Source organism: Lissotriton vulgaris, unplaced genomic scaffold, assembly GCF_964263255.1.
Source record: "Lissotriton vulgaris unplaced genomic scaffold, aLisVul1.2 SCAFFOLD_768, whole genome shotgun sequence".
NCBI lineage: Eukaryota > Metazoa > Chordata > Amphibia > Caudata > Salamandridae > Lissotriton > Lissotriton vulgaris.
Genome location: NW_028246725.1, coordinates 251,976 through 272,095, shown reverse-complemented (window position 1 = coordinate 272,095; position 20,120 = coordinate 251,976). Strand labels below are relative to the sequence as shown.

Below are 20,120 nucleotides of genomic sequence, written 5' to 3'. Positions count from 1 at the left end.
TTCAAAATCTTTGAAAACTCCAACAATTTTGTTGTGGACGAGTTTTGTTTTTTACTCTAGTCTCAATAGATTTCCTCAACACAACATACTTTGTAGAGTTATTCTGAATTTAGTCACTAATGGCTAGCCTACCATGGAAAGTTAGATAACCATATACAACTGCTGTAAGCACAAATAGTTTTCTGGTCGCAATCTTGCTCTTGGCTTCATAAATTCATGTGTATAGGAATTTCAGTGTGAGAAAAGTGAAAGGGGAAGCTCAGTTATGTTTCTCCAAAACTGACATTCTACCACTACTGTCAGCGGACCAAGCTTGTCAGGACAATACACAAGGACAGAGAAGATAATCAAGTCAGGTATATTAATCGAAACAGTCACTAAGCTTCAGGGCCTCCAACGATTAACAGCTGGACCCACACCAGGATCTACATTTACACTCCCGCTAGACTCAGCTCCAGAAAATTCTGACATACCATTCTTGTGCATATTGACCTCCTGTGACACAGCAGAGGGGAGTCCATCCATCATGGAAGTCCACTGTTTAAAGCGAGACTCAGAGCCTGCCTCTTTCCCGCCGCTGATACCATAATCCATGCTGTTTGAGCCAAAGCCTGAAAAAAAATTGATTAATCTATGATGCAGGCAGGTTTCCAATGCAACAAATCACCAAGAGCAACAAGTAGTTCCAGACACTGGCCAACCAATACCTAAATGCAAATGTAAACTTTTAAGTCACATTCCCCCAACAGCTCAGCTTAAGGACAGGCAACCACTGTAAATAATGGACAGGTGATAAGTGAGATAAAGGCATGAGACCAGGGGATAGAATGCGTTTGAAAGGGTAGGTAACTCAAAAGAGTGACTTTCAAGAATCTCTCTCTCTCTCTCTCTCTCTCTAGAAAGAGTTTAAAAGGGTAGGTAACTCAAAAGAGTGACTTTCAGGAATCTCTCACTCTCTCTCTAGAAAATGTGCAATCTACTTATTTGTATCATGCCACTCCAAGCATAGTTACATTTTCGTATTCACTACTAAAATGTCATGGTTGGGAGTGTCTAACCTTGTGACTCTGAGAAAGATCAAATGCATGGCTATCCTTCTCAAAGTAATCCTTCCATGCGAAGAGGGATATTGCACAGCGGAGAGAAATATTTTCCTAAGAATTAAAAATATATTGCAGCCACAGTACTAAAAAAGAAAGATATCAAACAATGTAAAGACATTTTGCTATGGGTGAGAGAACACTAACTGGTAAGGAGGCGGAAAGCAGGTCAAGCCAAGCTTGTTTTGGCTGGCTTTAACTGCTACACACCTGCTAACATCACATTTTAACATCCCAATTCCTACCACTGGAGCAGATGCAAGAGATGTTTATTTTCTGGTAACCAGTATCTTTTTTAATAGGCCAATTTACTCTGTGATATGCGAGGTCACTGCACATATGTTTACTTGTGCTTTGCTGTTGAAGAATGCCCTCAGAATACAGTTGGATTAATTGAATGTTCAAAGCTGTAAATCAGAGAGACATGGATATGAAAACAGTAAAGATATTCTCTTTCTTGTAATAAACTAACTTGTCACAAAATGCAAATGCTACTTACCAGTATGCATCTGTTCTTGGCATGTAGGGCTGCTGACATTCATATCTGTGAATAGATCGCCGCCTAGTGTTGGGTCCGGATGATTGCACATTGTTTTCCAGGAAGAGTCTTCGAAGTATCACGAGATAGGTGGCTCCTCCCCTGGACTACAGTGCGCATGGGCATCGACTCCATCCCCAGATTGTTTTTAGCCATTGTGGCCGAGATGGAGTGAACTAATGAATGATGACCATGCCATGAAATGATATGTAAACACTGCAGCTGCTACAGGCGCCGGGGAGGAGGGCGGGCGATATGAATGTCAGCAGCCCTACATGCCAAGAACAGATGCATACTGGTAAGTAGCATTTGCAGTTCGAGGCATGTGGGCTGCTGAATTCATATCTGTGCATAGAATACATAGCAGTCCCTCCATTAGCGGCGGCCGCCCGTGCCAGCTGCAGCAGTCTGGAAAAGTGTCTTGAGAACAGCCTGCCCTACAGCTGCCTGCTGTTTAGAGTGCACGTCTACACAGTAATGTTTAGTAAATGTATGTGTGGTAGACCATGTGGCTGCTCTACATATGTCCTCTAAGGGAATGTTTCCAAGGAAGGCCATAGAGGCCCCCAACTTTCTGGTGGAGTGGGCTCTTGGTGGAATTGTAAGAGTGCGTTTTGCCTTCGCATAACAGATCTGAATACATTTCATGATCCACCTAGCAATACCAGCCTTGGAAATAGTGTTACCTTTGTGGTGTGGCGCAAAGGCAACGAAAAGCTGCTTAGTCTTTCCAAAATCCTTGGTCCTATCAATGTATTACATTAGGGCCCTTTTAACGTCAAGGGTGTGGAGCATCCGCTCCGCCAGTGACTCTGGATTTTGAAAAAATACCGGCAACTCAATTGTTTGGTTTATGTGGAACTGAGACACAACCTTGGGTAGAAATTTAGGGTTAGTGCAGAGCACTACCCTGTTAGCATGAACCTGGAAGAAAGGCTCTTGGATTGTGAGGGCCTGCAGCTCACTAACCCTCCGTAGCGATGTAATTGCTACTAAGAAAGCCACTTTTCAAGTCAAGAACTGAAGTTCGCAAGAATGTAGTGGCTCAAAGGGAGGACCCATCAGTCTTGTAAGAACCACATTGAGGTTCCATTCTGGAGCTGGTGGGGTCCGTGGTGGAATGACCCTTTTGAGTCCTTCCAGAAAAGCTTTGATAGCAGGCACTTTGAAAAGTGAAAGGCGCTGTCTATTCTGAAGGTATGCGGCCATCGCAGACAGGTGAATGCGGATGGAAGTATATGCCAAATTACACTGGTACAGATGGAACAGGTAACAGATGATGTTCTGAATGGAAGCATCTAGTGGATTAATGTTGTGGTTTGCGCAATAAATGACAAACCGCTTCCATTTGGCCGCATAACATGCTCTAGTAGTGGGCTTTCTTGCCTCCCGAATGATGTCCATGCAATTGGGAGGAAGGTTAAGGTAGCCAAACTCTAGGACCTCAGGAGCCAGATCGCCAGGTTGAGCTGTTGCGGATCCGGGTGCTGAATGTCGCCATGGCTCTGCGTCAGAAGGCTGGGTGTGAGATGAAGCCCTTGATGCGGTACCACAGAAAGTTCCAGAAACGTGGTGTACCACGGTTGGCGAGCCCACGTTGGAGCAACTAGGATGAGAGTAATCGAGTGCTGCCTGAGCTTGCGCGCCACCAGCGGTATCAGGGGTGCTGGGGGAAAAGGGTACGCAAATTTGCCTGACCAGTTCATCCATATCGCATTGCCCTGCGATTGCGGGTGTGGGAACCTGGCGGCGAAGCTTTGGCATTTTGCGTTCTCCCTTGTGGCGAACAGGTCTATCTCTGGATGACCCCATCTTTGAAAGTACGGCTGGAGTACTGATGGATGTATCTCCCACTCGTGCATTTGGTGGCTGTGCCTGCTGAGCAGGTCCGCCATCTGATTGTCCTTGCCTGGGAGATGTTCTGCCATGAGGAAAATGTTCCTCTGAATGGCCCACTTCCACATGCTCTGAGCCAGATGAGACAGCTGCGGAGAGTGTGTTCCTCCCTGTTTCTGAATGTAGTACATGGCCGTCATGTTGTCCGTCCGGATCAACACGACCTTGCTGCACAGATGTACTTTGAACGCCTTTAAGGCCATGAAGATCGCCATCAGTTCTAGCACATTGATGTGCATCTTCTTTTGCTGTAGTGTCCATAGTCCCTGCACTGTGTATTGGAGTACATGCGCTCCCCAACCCTGGAGAGAAGCGTCCGTCGTCAGGATGATCTGCGGCACAGGCTCTTGAAACGGTCGGCCCTTGCAAAGGTTTTCTGGATTCCACCAATGCAGAGAGTTGTATGCCCGACCGCTCACCAACACTAGGTCTTTTAATTTCCCGTGAGCCTGAGTCCACTGACTCGGACGCATATGTAGTCTCGCGCGTGGGACTATGGAGATGCAGGAGGCCATCATGCCTATCAACTGCATGAACACTCTTGCTGGAGGCGAGTGCTGAGGTCTGAATCTTTGGATCAGCGACTGAATGCTGTCGATTCTCACTGAATTCGGCTGCGCAGTGGCCGCCAGAGTGTTTATGGTCGCACCCAGATACTGCCGTATGTGGGCGGGCTGGAGATGGGATTTTGGGTAATTCAGTGAGAACCCCAGATCGTGCAGAAGGTGAATGGTGTGGGACACGTGGTTGGCGCACTGCTGTTCCGACTTTGCTTGAATGAGCCAGTCGTCCAGATAGGGGTAGACGTGGATGTTCTGACGTCTCAGATGCGCCGCCACCGTCGCTAGGCACTTTGTGAAGACCCTGGGCGCTGTGGTGACCCCAAAAGGCAGAACCTTGAACTGGTAGTGCTGGTTTTGAATGGTGAACCTTAGGTATTTTCTGCGTGAAGGATGCAGGGGAATGTGAAAGTATGCATCCTTGAGATCCAGAGTCGCCAGGAAGTCCCCTTGCCGAAGCAGTGGGAGAACCTGCTGCAGCGTAAGCATATGGAAATGTTCTGACAGAATGTACAAGTTGAGAGGTCTGAGGTCTAGGATGGGCCTGAGGGATCCGTCCTTCTTTGGAATTAGAAAGTACAGGGAGTAAACCCCTGTACCCCTTTCCTGCAGGGGAACGAGCTCTATTGCTCCTTTTTGCAGCATGACGTTGACTTCCTGCTGCAACAAGTGCAAGTGCTCGCCGGACATAGGACGGCTTTTTGGAGGTATGTTGGGTGGAGTGGATGTGAGCTCCAGACAATAACGGTATTGGATAAGAGATCTGACCCACCTGTCCGTGGTGATGGACTTCCACACGGGCAGGAACTGCTGGAGTCTCCCCCCGACCGGTGTTGCGTGGTCGGGGGGCAGTGACAAGGCGTCACTGTTTGCTGGCGGTGGAGGACCTGGAGCTGTTATCTCCACGTCCCCTGCCTTTGACGTTGTTGCCACGGTATCCACCCGACCCTTGTTGGTATATGAGGATTGGGTGTTACTCTTATAGAATTGCGTGGATTGTGACGCTTGACCCCTTGAGGTGCCTCTGTTATTGGAGCGGCGAAAGGAACCACCCCGAAACTGCTGGGACTACAGGGCACCCATAGATTTAGCAGTGCCAGTGTCTTTTTTCATTTTTTCGAGGGTGGCATCCACTTCTGGGCCAAACAGGTGGTCTGGATTGACAGTTTGGTTCAGGATGGTAGTTTGAATGTCTGGTTTAAAGCCTGATATTCTGAGCCATGCATGTCGGCGCAGTAGAACGCTAGTGTTTATTGCTCGTGAGGCGGTATCAGCCACATCCAGAGCACACTTAATTGAAGCATTGGTGATAAGCTTCCCCTCCTGAATCAACATTTCAGCTGCCTCCTTATACTGATCTGGTAAGTGCTGTAGAAGGGTCTCTAGAGTGTCGTAGTGTGCCCTGTCGTAGCGTGCAAGTAGCGCCTGCGTGTTGGATATGCGCCACATATTGGCTGCCTGCGCAGCAATACGTTTCCCCGAAGCCTCAAATACTTTTGATTCCTTGTCTGGGGGGAGGAGCATCACCCGTAGTCTGTGAGTTGGCTCTTTTGCGTGCGTTGGAGACAACCAAAGAGTCTAGTGGCAACTGTCCTTTGATATATGTTGGATCAGTGGGCGCTGCCTTGTACTTCTTGTCAATAAGAGGATTAATGACTCTTGCCCGAGTGGGCTCCTTGAAAACCTCTGGCGCATGTTTTAACACTCCTTTGAGCATTGGCAATGTCTTAACAGTTTTTTCAGCCACTGAAAAGGTGTCAAAAAGAAAAACGACGTCCACTGGGTCTGCATGGAGATCGACGTCATGATTGGCTGCAGCTCTTTCAATTAGAACGTTGAAGGCCGCAGAGTCTTCTGTTGGGGAAGTCTTTGCAGCAAAAAGCTGCGGCTCCTGTCCCGAATGAGGGTCCCCAGGGGCGCCCCCGGCAGACCATGGCTCAGTCACATCCTCTGGGTCTGAGTAAACTGGATAAGCATACTCATCCTCATCGTTTCCATCACCCCCCTCAACATTAGAATGAGTGGGTGAGAGTTCCTGACTTTGTGGAGATGCAGGCTCCATAGGGGCAGATGCACCCGCAGAGTCCAACTTCTTTTTAAGCGGGATGGTGTCGTCGTCAACATCCTCCTCGAAGATGTTCTCTGGAGGGGGGCCGAACTCTGGGCCTGCAGTCTTGCGGCCCGGCGTAGCTTGAGAGTCTTCTTCGACCGGAACTTGGAGCAGGCCATACACTTGGCCTCGTCGTGGTCCGGTGACAAGCACTTATTGCACACTGGGTGCACGTCGATGTGCGGGAACTTTGAGGCACACAACGGGCACCTCTTCAATGGACTTCGTTCCATGATGAAGTAGTCTAGAGCGTCGTGTAGGCCCGTCCGCGCCGAAAGCACGCGGAAGGGTAGTAATGGTTCGGAGCCGATAAACAAACAAACCCGAACGATAGACAATACCGACGCGAGTCCTAAAGACCTTTTGGTCTCAAGTAAAGAAAGTTAAACAATTATCGATTCCGACAGAGGGAACCGAAACACATCCGAACCCAATGGCGGAAAAAAACAATCTGGGGATGGAGTCGATGCCCATGCGCACTGTAGTCCAGGGGAGGAGCCACCTATCTTGTGATACTTCGAAGACTCTTCCAGGACAACAATGTGCAATCATCTGGACCCAACACTAGGCGGCGATCTATGCACAGATATGAATTCAGCAGCCCACATGCCTCGAACAAAGCTTTTTAATGTGCAGCTGTAAAGACTATATTAGCCTGATCACTGTAGGAATACTGTTTTTAATGCACAGATCTGTGATTTGCCCATGGGTTTCATTGCAGAACTTGGGTTGCAATCTGGGGTTACTTAGAAATGTCTTATTGGTAAATAATGCACACTAATTTTGAAAACATAAATTAAACCATTAAACTGGTCTTAGTCGGGCATAGTGCAAACTTGTGAAAAAGTTTGAGTCTACCACTGCTAACAAAAGATTCTATTTAAATGACTTAGAAAGCAGCATGCCGAGTCCAGTTTAATTGGTCAATCCTAGAGTGCAGACTTCAAGTTCCAGTAGTACTGGGGTGCACAGTGTTGCCAATACACCTCCATCCTAGCCTTCAGCAACCTTGATCTTGCTCCACTGAATCCCTTACAGAGCTCTGTCAAGGCACGTAAGCTTACCACCCACACACAGCTCTCTGCTGATGCAACTCTTTTCACCCAGAGGAACGAGTTGCAAAGCCTCACTTGTGTACCTCAAAATGCAACTTGTAGCATCAGTGTTTCTCCAGAAAGAAATCGCTTACAAAATGTTTCACTACACAAACTCTGCACATCCAATAACTAAGATAAAAGACAGAAAATACAACTGCAATTAGGTGACTGTAATACTGACCAGATCCAAACCCAGACATCGGCCCTTTGGCCTGAAGGTCTGTGAGCCCTGAGTCCATGTGCGGCTTAGGGCCTACTGGGTGAGAAGGGGAGTGCTTCATGCTGGGCTGTCTCTGCTGCTGCTGCTGGAGGGCGTTCACCATACGGACAAGCTGTGGAGAAAAGGGCAAGCCCAAATGAGAGACACAAAGTACAACTGTAGTTGCAGAGACTGGATGGACAACACCGTAACCCTCCCTCCCCTCTACCCAAACACTTTGTTATATGTACAACTCAAACTCCAATTTCCTTTTTTTGTATGACTGACAGCTGAGAAAACATTTACATCAATACAAAATGAAAACAGAAAAGGTATGTTGCCATTCGGTAGACGCTCATATCTTGGACTAGGACGGTGGGCATTTTGGATGGGTGTATGTGGGAGGAGGGGAGCACTGGAATAACACTGAATTCTCAGGGCTGGGTAACCAATATACCATATCGTCCTCTGGGAAATCGTTAGACGGTATAACTACAACAGTATAAAAATCAATAAAAGATAAAAAAAAAAGAAAAAAAAAAAAAAGAGGTCAACGTTCAGATACTTCATAAAAGCACTTCTACTATAGATAGTTATCAAAAACCCAAAGCTCCTAGCATCTTCTGGACCGGAAAAGCAACTTAAATGTCCTTGTTGCTCACTACTAATTTTTGGGGTCAGGTGGGTTAGAAGAAAAACAAGCATTTGCAATGTAATTGGTCTCGCATTTGCAATGCAATGGGTCTCGCATTTTAGAAACTTTGACCTATTGGTATTGTAAATGACAATGCATTTCATTTACAATGCCAATAGGTAAAAATCTTGCAATTGCTAGACCTGTTGTATTGCAAATGCTTCTTTTGAAGATTGCATTCAAGAAAGGAAAATGCTAGTTACCAGTATGCATCTGTTTTTGGCATGTAGAGCTGCAGAGTTGTACACTTTGCATAGATCTACATCTGGTGTTGGGCTCAGATGATTGCATGTTTTTGTCTTTGAAGAAGTCTTGTAGTCACGAGACCGGTGACTCCTTCAGTGTAGAGTGCGCATGCGCTTCGGCTCCATCGTTAGATTGTTTTGCCAGTAGGGTTAGATGGAGTAGTAAGACATAGAGATTTCCCATGCGTGATGTATCTAAGATAATACTGGATCAGATAGAGGTATCCGGGGAGGAGGGTGGTCGTGTACAACTCTGCAGCTCCACATGCCAAGAACAGATGCATACTGGTAAGTAGTATTTTCCGTTCGAGGCATATGAGCTGCAGATTGTACACTTTGCATAGACGGTATAGCAGTATCCTCCTCAGCGGTGGCTACCTGTATCTGCAGCAGTAGTTTGAAAAAGTGTTTTTAATACAGCCTGGCCAACAGTAGCTTGTTGTTTTGCTTGCACATCTACACAATAGTGTTTTGTGAAGGTGTGCGGCGTGGCCCAAGTTGCTGCTTTGCATAGGTCATCTAGAGGAATATTACCTAAGAATGCCATAGATACCCCTAGTTTGCGTGTGGAATGAGCTCTAGGGGGAATGGTTAATGTGCGTTTAGCTTTAAGGTAGCAAATTTGTATACATTTTACAATCCACCTTGCAATTCATGTTTTAGATATAGGATTGCCTTTATGTGGTGGGGAGAAAGCTATGAAAAATGGTTTCGTTTTCCTAAATGGTTTCGTTCTTTCTATGTAATAGAGCAGTGCTCTTTTGACATCAAGAGTGTGTAGCGCTCTTTCTGCCACTGAGTGTATTTGAGGAAAGAATACTGATAGTTCAACTGACTGGTTTAGATGGAAGGCAGAAACTACTTTGGGGAGAAAATTTGGATTTGTTCCAAGAACCACTTTTTTGTGATGAATTCATAAGAATGGTTCTTGTATGGTTAATGCCTGGAGTTTGCTCACTTCTAAGAGATGTGATGGTGACTAAAAATGCCACTTTCCAAGTAAGGTATTGTAGCTCACATTTGTGTAGTGGATCAAATGGAGGGCCCATTAGTCTGGTAAGGACTATATGAACAAGTTACTTACCTTCGGTAACGATATATCTGTAAGAAACATTAGTTAGTATTAGATTCCTTACCTTAGAACAGAGCTTTCCAAACTCTGCGTCGCGACACACTACTGTGTCGCCTGCCATGTGCGGCTGTGTCGCGCGATGTCGATGAGATGCACAAAAATTCACAGAAGAGGGACAGCATTACGCGAGCGTGTGCGTGTGGCGTGGCCTTGTTCCCTTTGCAGCGCGCGTTCAATGCCCCAGGCAGTCCTCAGAGCCGCCTCTGCTCCGTATTCCATGCGCTCGATACTGCGCAGTTTTGATAGGAGAGGAAGCCCGGGTGCTCCTGAAAACATGAGGTAAAAAACATTGTCGCACTTAAATTATTTAATTTTACGCTGCATCACGAGTGATTCAGGGCTCAGATAAGGAGCCGCCGGCTGGGACCAGGAAAGTCCGCGAAACACTAGAGGAGCCCGCCCCGCCGAGAGCTGCTCCAGCCCATTGCCAGGTAGAGAGCGCCTGCCGTGAGGCCAGAGTCCGCCGCCCACCTGCCTTATCGAGGACCCGCGGCTCCCTCTGGAACCTGCTGCATGCTTTCTGTAGTCTCCGTTATTCCCCCCTTTCTGAGAAGAGGGACAGTTAGCCTGTTTACCGAAGTGCCACAACCTGTCACACCATGCTACTGGTCTGTTTATTCCTTGTGCTCGAGGGGTTATTAATGGCCTGTAAAGTTCCATCTCAAGGAAACAGTTGCTCTCTGCCAAACTGCCCCTTCCCACACCCACCTCAGCTCCAGACCTCCGCATTATGTCTGGAGCCCACGCGCCATCTTACTCAATGCGCGCGTATTGGAATGTTATTAAATAATTGATGTGAATGCAAAACCACTCGGTTTTCACACGTTAGTACTGTGGGTCGCCAGGGGAAGCAGACATCTTAAATTGTGTCATTCTTTCTGATCTATACAGGGCCTACTCAACGTTCCTCCCTTCTGTCATCAATATCACTAGTGACACTGCGCCCAGAAAAAAACGTACTACACTGTGTCCACAGCACCGCAAACTGCATCCCCTGGATAGCTAGGCCAGTTTGAGCAGATCTGATACCATGCACTTGTTTCCATGCCAATGTGTACTCTGAAAGGGGTTTTATGTTTAAAGAGCGAGCACACCTGGTCCAACCTTCACCTACTGCTGATTTTTAAAACCGTTTTATGTTGTCACTTATAAGCCTACGACAGCTTAACAAGTCTCTACTGTGAATTATGACAGCCAGCCATTGGCATTAAATGCCCCTCCACAATCGGCGAGTCTACCGAACAACTCTTGCCTGCGTGCGTGGCTGGTTCTGTGACGGGCCGGCCCTTCCTACTTGTTAGAATGGAAGCGCTACAAATAGCAGTTTCTTCGTTCAAATGTTCATTCTGTTTTCAGTCCCTCCACTACTAACACAAATACTTTTGTGTTTCTAGCATAAAAGCTGATAGGTGCATAAGCACAGTTGCAGAATTAAACAAGCATTTTGAAAGCTAGTAGGTGTTGCCTTGGCAAGTTGAGACTTATTTTTAGGGAGGAAACAGAGAGAGGGAGACAGAGGGAGAGAGGCAAAGGAAGACAGAGGGAGGGAGTCAGGGGAGACAGAGGGAAGGAGAGGGAGACAGACAGAGGAGAGAGGGAGAGAGAGGGACGGAGACATGGAGAGATGGAGACATGGAGAGAGGGAGACATGGAGAGAGGGAGACAGAGAGAGAGAGAGGGAGAGAGAGAGAGAGAGAGGGAGACAGAGAGAGAGAGAGGGAGACAGAGAGAGAGGGAGACAGAGAGAGAGGTTGACAGAGAGAGAGGGTGACAGAGAGAGAGGGTGACAGAGGGCGAAAGACAGGGAGACAGAGGGAGGGAGGCAGAAGGAGGGAGAGAGACAGAAGGAGGAAGACAGAGGGAGAGAGGCAAAGGAAGACAGAGGGAGGGAGTCAGGGGAGACAGAGGAAAGGAGAGGGAGACAGACAGAGGAGAGAGGGAGAGAGAGGGACGGAGACATGGAGAGAGGGAGACGTGGAGAGAGGGAGACATGGAGAGAGGGCGACAGAGAGAGAGAGAGAGGGAGACAGAGAGAGAGGGAGACAGAGAGAGAGGGAGACAGTGAGAGAGGGAGACAGAGAGAGAGGGAGACAGAGAGAGAGGTTGACAGAGAGAGGGTGCCAGAGAGAGAGGGTGACAGAGGGCGAAAGACAGGGAGACAGAGGGATGGAGGCAGAAGGAGGGAGAGAGACAGAAGGAGGGAGACAGAGAGAGGGAGGGAAACAGAGAGAGGGAGGGAGACAGAGAGAGGGAGGGAGACAGAGAGAGAGGGAGACAGAGAGAGGGAGACAGAGAGAGGGAGACAGAGGGAGAGAGGCAAAGGAAGACAGAGGGAGTGAGTCAGGGGAGACAGAGGGAAGGAGAGGGAGACAGACAGAGGAGAGAGGGAGAGAGAGGGACGGAGACATGGAGAGAGGGAGACGTGGAGAGAGGGAGACATGGAGAGAGGGAGACAGAGAGAGAGAGAGGGAGACAGAGAGAGAGAGAGGGAGACAGAGAGAGAGGGAGACAGAGACAGAGACAGAGAGAGAGGGAGACAGAGAGAGAGGTTGACAGAGAGAGGGTGACAGAGAGAGAGGGTGACAGAGGGCGAAAGACAAAGAGACAGAGGAAGGGAGGCAGAAGGAGGGAGAGAGACAGAAGGAGGGAGACAGAGAGAGGGAGGGAGACAGAGAGGGAGGGAGACAGAGAGAGGGAGGGAGACAGAGAGAGGGAGGGAGACAGAGACAGAGACAGAGAGAGAGGGAGACAGAGAGAGAGGTTGACAGAGAGAGGGTGACAGAGAGAGAGGGTGACAGAGGGCGAAAGACAAAGAGACAGAGGAAGGGAGGCAGAAGGAGGGAGAGAGACAGAAGGAGGGAGACAGAGAGAGGGAGGGAGACAGAGAGAGGGAGGGAGACAGAGAGAGAGAGAGAGAGGGAGACAGAGAGAGGGTCAGGGGAGACAGAGGGAAGGAGAGGGAGACAGACAAAGGTGAGAGACAGAGAGAGGGATACAGAGAGAGAGGGAGACAAAGAAAGGGAGACAAAGAAAGGGAGCCAGAGAGAGGGAGACAGAGAGAGGGCGACAGAGGGCGACAGACAGGGAGACAGAGGGAGGGAGGCAGAAGGAGGAAGACAGAGGGAGAGAGACAGAGGTGGGATGTCCCAAAGGTTTTATGGACTGCTGTTGAGTGTCTCCCGGTTACATTGATTTGTTCCCTCTGAAAGTAGGAGTGGGTGTGTGTGGGGGGGGGGGTGTGGGTGTGTGTGTGTGGGGTTGTGTGTGGGTGTGTGTGTGGGGTGGGTGTGTGTGGGGTGTGTGTGTGTGGGGTTGGGTGTGGGATTGTGTGTGAGGGTGTGTGTAGGGTTGTGTGTGTGTGTGTGTGTGTGTGGGGTTGTGTGTGTGTGTGGGGTTGTGTGTGTGGGTGGGGTTGTGTGTGTGGGTGGGGTTGTGTGGGTGGGTGGGGTTGTGTGGGTGGGTGGGGTTGTGTGTGGGTGGGGTTGTGTGTGGGGTGGGGATGTGTGGGGGTGTGTGTGTGGGTTGGGTTGTGAGGGTGTGGGTGTGTGTGTGGGGGGTTGTGTGGGTGGCAGTATGCAAGTGACATCATGGTGCATGACATCCCATGAAGTAACATCACAGCTTGTGACATCACAACAGGCCTTGTTCCTTGTCGAGGTGGGCAGTCCCAACGGTTTTATGGACTGCTGTTGAGTGTCTCTCAGTTATATTGATTTGTTCCCCTGAAAGTGTGAGTGTGTGTGGGAGTGTGTTTGTGCGGGTGTGTGGGGGGGTGTGGGTTGTCTGTGTGGGTTGTGTGTGTGTGGGGCTGTGTGTGTGGTGGGCTGTGTGTGTGGGTGTGTGTGGGGGCGGTGGGGGTTTGGGGTTGTGTGTGGGTGTGTGTGGGGTGTGTGGGGGGTGGGGGTGTGAGGTTGTGTGTGGGTGGGGTTGTGTGGGTGTGTGTGGGGGGGTGGGGTTGTGTGTGGGTGGGGTTGTGTGTGGGTGGGATTGTGTGGGTGTGTGTTAGGCTGTGTGTGTGTGTGTGGGTGTGTGTGTGTGTGGGGGTGGGGGGTGGCATTGTGTGTGGGTGGGGTTGTGTGTGGGTGGAGATGTGCCGTAAATCACTGGGGCATGTGTCTATGTGTGCATGATTATATTCTTGTTTCATGCACAAACCTAACCTTGCTTACACTCAGTTTTGCCAGTCACTGGCTTTGTTAGACCAGATTAACAATTGCTTTATTAACCTTCCTGCTTTCTCAAATTTGCTTGGAAATGCACCATTTGCCCACTACTTTTTCAAAAAAAATTTGCAACCCCCTTAGGTGGTGCAGGCTCGCTCGCTAGGCTCGCTCGCGTTACCGTGTCCCTGAATTTTTTTTCACAAAAAGGTGTGTCACCAACATGAAAAGTTTGGAAAGCTGTGCCTTAGAATATCCCCAGGCGTCAGTCTGGATCCGGAAACTTTTGCGTAGCAGTACCCCTGCGCGTCGGTAGCCGTCGTCTGCAGGCGTCCCCTGCGGCTCCGCGTCCGTCGTTGGCGTCGTGATGACGTCGCTGGAGTATATAGACGCCGCCTCCGCGCGCTGACGTCAGTTCTTTGCACACAGCTTTTCCGCGCCAGAACACGCAGAGCCATGTGAGAACCAACACTGGTGCCATTTGAAACTAGGGCCCTGAAAGGGGTTGTCCTTAACCCTAGGTATCAGTTCGCAGAACGGGGAGGATGGGTGGGTCGGTAAGGAATCTAATACTAACTAATGTTTCTTACAGATATATCGTTACCGAAGGTAAGTAACTTGTTCATCTGAAAGAAACACGTTAGTATTAGATTCCTTACCTTAGAATAGATACCCCAGCAATACCAACCCCGGTGGTGGGTCTGCGAACCAATACATTCCTACACCAGAAAGTCCTGGAGGACAGAACGGCCAAAGAAGCCATCCCTCCGGACTTGACTGTCCAGGCAGTAGTGCCTCGCGAAGGTGTGCAGCAAGGCCCACGTAGCCGCCTGGCAATTATCCTGCAAGGGGACTCCCCGGCCCAGGGCAGTAGTAGCCGCCGTAGCCCGAGTGGAATGGGCCCGCAGCCCAACAGGAGGCTCCTTCCGAGCCAAAGAGTAGCACGCTTTGATGCACAGAACGACCCACCGAGAGATGGTCCGTTTATGTACCGCCCGTCCCTTCTTCGCACCCACGTAGCCAACAAACAGTTGGTCATCCACCCGGAACTGGCGTGTGCGATCCATGTAAAATGAATGCGCACGTTTTGGGTCCAGACGATGGAGCCGCTCTTCATCCTTTGAAGGATGCGGAGGCGGGAAGAAGGAGGGGAGGGTGATGGACTGCCCGATGTGAAAAGCAGAAACTACTTTGGGCAGGAAAGAAGGTCTAGTCCTTAGAACCACCTTGTCTGGATGAATGGACAAGAAAGGAGGTTTGACAGAAAGAGCCTGGAGCTCACTCACTCTCCTGGCAGAGGTGATGGCACCCAGGAAGGCCGTTTTCAAAGTCAAGAGACGGAGAGGACAGGAATGAAGTGGCTCAAAGGGAGCACACATCAAAAAGGTTAGAACCAGGTTCAAGTGCCACTGAGGCATCACAAACGGAACAGGAGGATACATGTGTGTGATGCCCTTCAAGAATCTCGTTACAACAGGGGACTTGAACAAAGAAGGCTGATCAGGAAACCTTAGAAAGGCTGAAAGGGCCGAAAGGTAGCCCTTGATAGTGCCCAGAGCAGAGCCCTGCTGGGCAAGAGAGAGAAGAAAAAGAAGAACCTCGGAAAGAGGGGCAGAAAGAGGGTCCACAGCCTTTGCTGTGCACCATGCCACAAATCTGTTCCACCGACAGGCGTATACCGACTTCGTGGAGGGACGCCTGGCTGCCAGAATCACATCACAGACTTCAGGAGGCAAGTCAAATGGCCTCAACTGCCGCCGCTCATTCTCCACGCATGGAGGTGGAGGCTGGACAGGTTCGGGTGGAAGACCGTCCCCTGCTGCTGCGACAGAAGGTCCTCCTGAAGGGGCAGGCGGATTGGGGGACCGACTGACATGCTGAGTAGCTCGGGATACCAGTACCTTCGAGCCCAGTCCGGAGCCACAAGGATGACTTGGGCCCGGTCGCGCCTGATCTTCTTCAGCACTCTGGGCAGAAGTGGTATAGGCGGAAAGGCGTATAACAGACCGCAACTCCACTCGCGCCGAAAGGCGTCGCCGTGCGAGTGCCGTCTTGGAAACTCCAACGCGCAGAACTGATGACATTGCGCGTTCTCTTCTGTGGCGAATAGATCTAACCAAGGCTCTCCCCATTGCAGAAAGAGGCCTTGCGCCACGTCCGAGTTCAGACGCCATTCGTGATCCATCGAGCACCGATGGCTGAGTTCGTCCGCCCTGGCGTTCAGAGAACCTGCCAGGTGTTGAACCGTCAGAGTCACGCCCTGACGTTCCAGCCATTGCCAGAGACGCAGAGCCTCCTGGCAAAGGGTCCACGACCCCACCCCGCCCTGCTTGTTGCAGTACCACATGGCGGTGGTGTTGTCCGTGAACACCTGCACCACACTCCCGTTGACAAAGGGGAGGAATGCCTTCAGTGCTAGACGAATCGCCCGTAGCTCCAACAGGTTGATATGGAGCCGGGACTCCGCCGGAGACCAGATGCCTCTGATCTCCGCCTCTCCCAAGTGGCCTCCCCAGCCCTGGAGGGACGCGTCCGTCACAACAACGTGCTCCGGTTGGGGAAGGGAGAGGGATCTGTCTCTGACCCAATCGCGGTCCGTAAGCCACCACTGCAGTTGTCTCGCAGTGCCCTCCGAGATCAAGACGTGGTCGGACAAGTTGCCCTGATGCTGGGCCCACCGAAACTTCAGGTCCCACTGCAGAGCCCGCATCCGCCACCGGGCGTGATGCACCAGAAGGATGCAGGAAGCCATCAGCCCCACCAGCCGCAGCGTCAACCTGACCGAAACCCGAGATAGCGGCTGAAAGATGGGAATCAAAGCCTGTATATCCCGGACCCGCCGTTCCGGAGGATAAACCCGAAACTGTGCCGAGTCCAGAACCGCTCCGATGAAAAGGAGCTTTTGAGAGGGACACAGGTGTGGTTTCGGCACATTGATGAAGAACCCCAGCTCGTGCAAGAGGTCTGCCGTCATCTGAAGGTGGTGGACGACTGTCTGGGGCGAGCCCGCCTTCAACAACCAGTCGTCTAGGTAGGGGAAGACTGAAACCCCTAACCTGCGCAGATGGGCTGCAACCACCGCCATCACCTTTGTGAACACCCGTGGGGCGCTGGTAAGGCCGAAGGGGAGCATGATAAACTGAAAGTGCTCCTGGCCTACCGTGAACCGCAGGTAACGCCGGTGGGCCGGCAGGACGGGGATGTGAAAATACGCATCCTGCAAGTCAAACGCTACCATCCAGTCTTGTGGGTCTAGAGCAGCCAAGACCTGAGCTAATGTCAATATCTTGAACTTCTCCTTCCGGAGGAAGCCGTTGACGTTCCGTAAATCCAAGATAGGACGTAGGCCCCCTTTGTCCTTCTTTGGCACCAGAAAGTAGTGGGAATAGCAGCCACGCCCTCATTCTGGCCCAGGAACGCGCTTGATGGCCCCCTTGGCCAAGAGGGCCGTAACTTCCTCCTGCAGAAGTGTCAAGTGGTCCCCCGACACACGGTGGTTCTGCGGTGGCATGGCTGGAGGATTGGTCTCGAAGGGGAGGGAGTAGCCCCTTCGGACGAGTTGCAGCACCCACCTGTCCGATGTGATTGCGCGCCAGCGGGCGTGGTGATGGCGAACCCTGCCACCCACTGGCGTCGCATGGGCCTGAAAGCACGGACTAGGAGGATTTGGAGGCTGATGCTGCGGGGGGAGGTGTGGCCTGACCTCGCCGTTGACCCCGACTGCCTCCACGGCGGTTTCCACGGCCGCCACCGCGTTGATAAGATTGTTGCGGCGCGTGGCTGGCAGCACGTGTGGGGACGCCCCTTCCTTGGCCACGAAAGGAGCGAAACGAACCCGTTTGCTGGCGCTGGGTCGAGAGACCCAAGGACTTGGCCGTGACCCTGGAGTCCTTGAAGCGCTCCAGCGCGTGGTCCGCCTTGTCACCAAACAGGCGACAGCCATCAAACGGCATGTCCATCAAGGCATTCTGGACATCTGTCGAAAAGTTGGCGGATCTCAGCCAGGCGTGGCGACGAATCGCCACCATCGTGGACATCGCTCTGCCCAGCGAGTCGGTCGTATCAAGACCACACCGTATGGAATATTTTGCTGCGTCTCGGCCCTCAGCCACAGCCTTGCCGAGCTTCGCCGCACCTCCATGGGGCATTCTGGCAGCAGTTCCGCGACCGTACCCCACACAGAGTGGGTGTAGCGGCCCAAGAGGCAAGCGGTGTTGCAAGACCGCAGTCTCAAACTCAGGGACGAGAAGACCTTCTTGCCATACTGTTTGTACCTCTTAGATTCCCGGTCAGGCGGGGCCGACGGGAATGCGGTCTGGGAAGTCGAGGCCTGGATCACCAGACTCTCAGGGGTGGGATGGGTGGACAGGAACTTGGGGTCGTCCGGACACGGACGGTGTCGTCTGGCCACGTTCCTATCAACAGGCGAACCTGAAGAGGGCCTGGACCACGTGCCCAAAAGAACGTCCGACAAGGCTTCGTTAAACGGCAGCAGTGGCTCCTGTGGGCATGACTGCGGTTTGAAGACCTCAGTGAGGATGTTAGGCCTCACGGCCGCGACGGGAAGCTCAAGGTGTAAGGCCTTGGCAGCCCTCATCAACACCACTGAATAAGCAGCCCCCTCCTCCGATGCCACGGTAGGAGGCGAGACAAAGCCAGGGTTAGGAGAGTCGTCCAGACCACTGGCATCACCCAAGTCACCTGACCAGTCCACGTCGTACTGACACTCACGGGACAGAGGGTCCTCAGACCCCTCCCAACCCTCTCCATACTCTACATCATCTCCATATTCGGAGTCAACAATGTAGACCGGCTCCTCGGGGTTCACAGGCCCCATCGGCGTCGAGCCCGGCGTCGAGCGACGCCGGTCCGACTCCGCGTCCGGATTCGGGGAGGGTATGGGGACGACGCCGCCCGGAGCCGGCGCCGGAGCCCCGGCGTCGGCCGGAGCCGGCACAGGAGAACCGGCGCCGCGCGGGGACGGCGTCGGGGGTAACCCCGACGGAATCGGCGCCGGAGAGGCCGGTAGACCAGCCGGCGTCGACCCCGAAGGCCCCTGCGGCGCCGGGGTCGGAGCCGCCGGCGGCACCGGGGCCGGAGCACCCGATGGCGTCGAGGCAGGGACACCCGAACCGCTAGGGCCCCCGGACGGTAGCACTGGGCCCGAGGGCGCCGTAGGCCCCGTCGGAGAAGTGAGCGCCCACATGGCCATGAGGAATGCCTCAATCTCCTCAGGCGTCGCACCTAGCCCAGGGACCGGAGGGTATGGAGCAGGCCGCGCCGGCGACTCTCGCGGAGCCGCGGGGGTGGGGTCACCCGAACCCCCGGCCGCGTCGGGGGTACGATGACGACGCCCCGACTTCTTGTGTTTCTTACCTGAGGAGCCCGACGAATGGTGACGACTTCCGGAGCGCTCGGCACGGCTCCGCGACCGCTCCCTCGAATGCTCCCTGGACCTCCGGCCGGACCGGGACTGCTCTCGACGCGGGGCCGACACCCGGAGCTCGAGTAGCTTGCGGGACCGCTCCCGTCTAGCCTTATTAGTCAGGGCCCGGCAATCGACGCAGGCGTCCACGTCGTGGTCGAGGCCCAGGCACCGGAGGCAGTCTCGGTGATGGTCCGTGACAGACATCGTGCGGTCACAACCGTCACAATTCTTGAAACCGAGCATCCTACCGGCACCAAAAAGATATAAGAAGTTAACAAAACTTGGTCAAAAGACCGGAGTACTGCTCTTCGGATCTGCGCTTACTGGCGCGGAAAAAAGAAGAACTGACGTCAGCGCGCGGAGGCGGCGTCTATATACGCCAGCGACGTCATCACGGCGCACGACGCCAACGACGGACGCGGAGCCGCAGGGGACGCCTGCAGACGACGCCTACCGACGCGCAGGGGTACTGCTATGCAAAAGTTTCCGGATCCAGACTGATGCCTGGGGATATTCTAAGGTAAGGAATCTAATACTAACGTGTTTCTTTCAGATTGAGATTCCACACTGGGAAGGGTGGAGCTCCTGGTGGAATTATTCTTTTAAGCCCTTCCATAAAAGCTTTTATTGGTGGAACTTTAAAAAGCGACAGAAGCCTGTTTTGTAGGTAAGCTGCTATGGCAGCTAGATGTAACCGTATGGATGTATATGCTAGCTTACAACGTTGAAGATGCAAAAGGTAACAAAGGATGTTTTGAATGGAAGCATCTAATAGGTTAATTTTATTGTTAGAGCAATAAATGACAAACCGTTTCCATTTAGCAGCATAGCACGCTCTTGTTGTAGGGAGTCTTGCTTCTTTGATAACGTTCATACATTCTTGTGGAAGGTTGAGATATCCAAACTCTAGGATTTCAGGAGCCAGATTGCTAGGTTGAGCTGACTGGGATCTGGGTGTCTT

General features: G+C 51.7%; 1 protein-coding gene across 1 annotated transcript in view; it reads right to left on the bottom strand.

The window, feature by feature from the left end:
* Positions 1-20,120, bottom strand: part of LOC147665769 (trinucleotide repeat-containing gene 6B protein-like) — a gene marked incomplete at its 5' end in the record, with an annotated part of 535,565 nt that overhangs the window by 279,617 nt on the left and 235,828 nt on the right. Inside the window, 2 exons of the mRNA XM_086949498.1 lie at positions 474-611; positions 7,483-7,633. Of these exons, the coding sequence (XP_086805624.1) occupies positions 474-611; positions 7,483-7,633 (289 nt within the window). The remainder of the gene's footprint in view (positions 1-473; positions 612-7,482; positions 7,634-20,120) is intronic.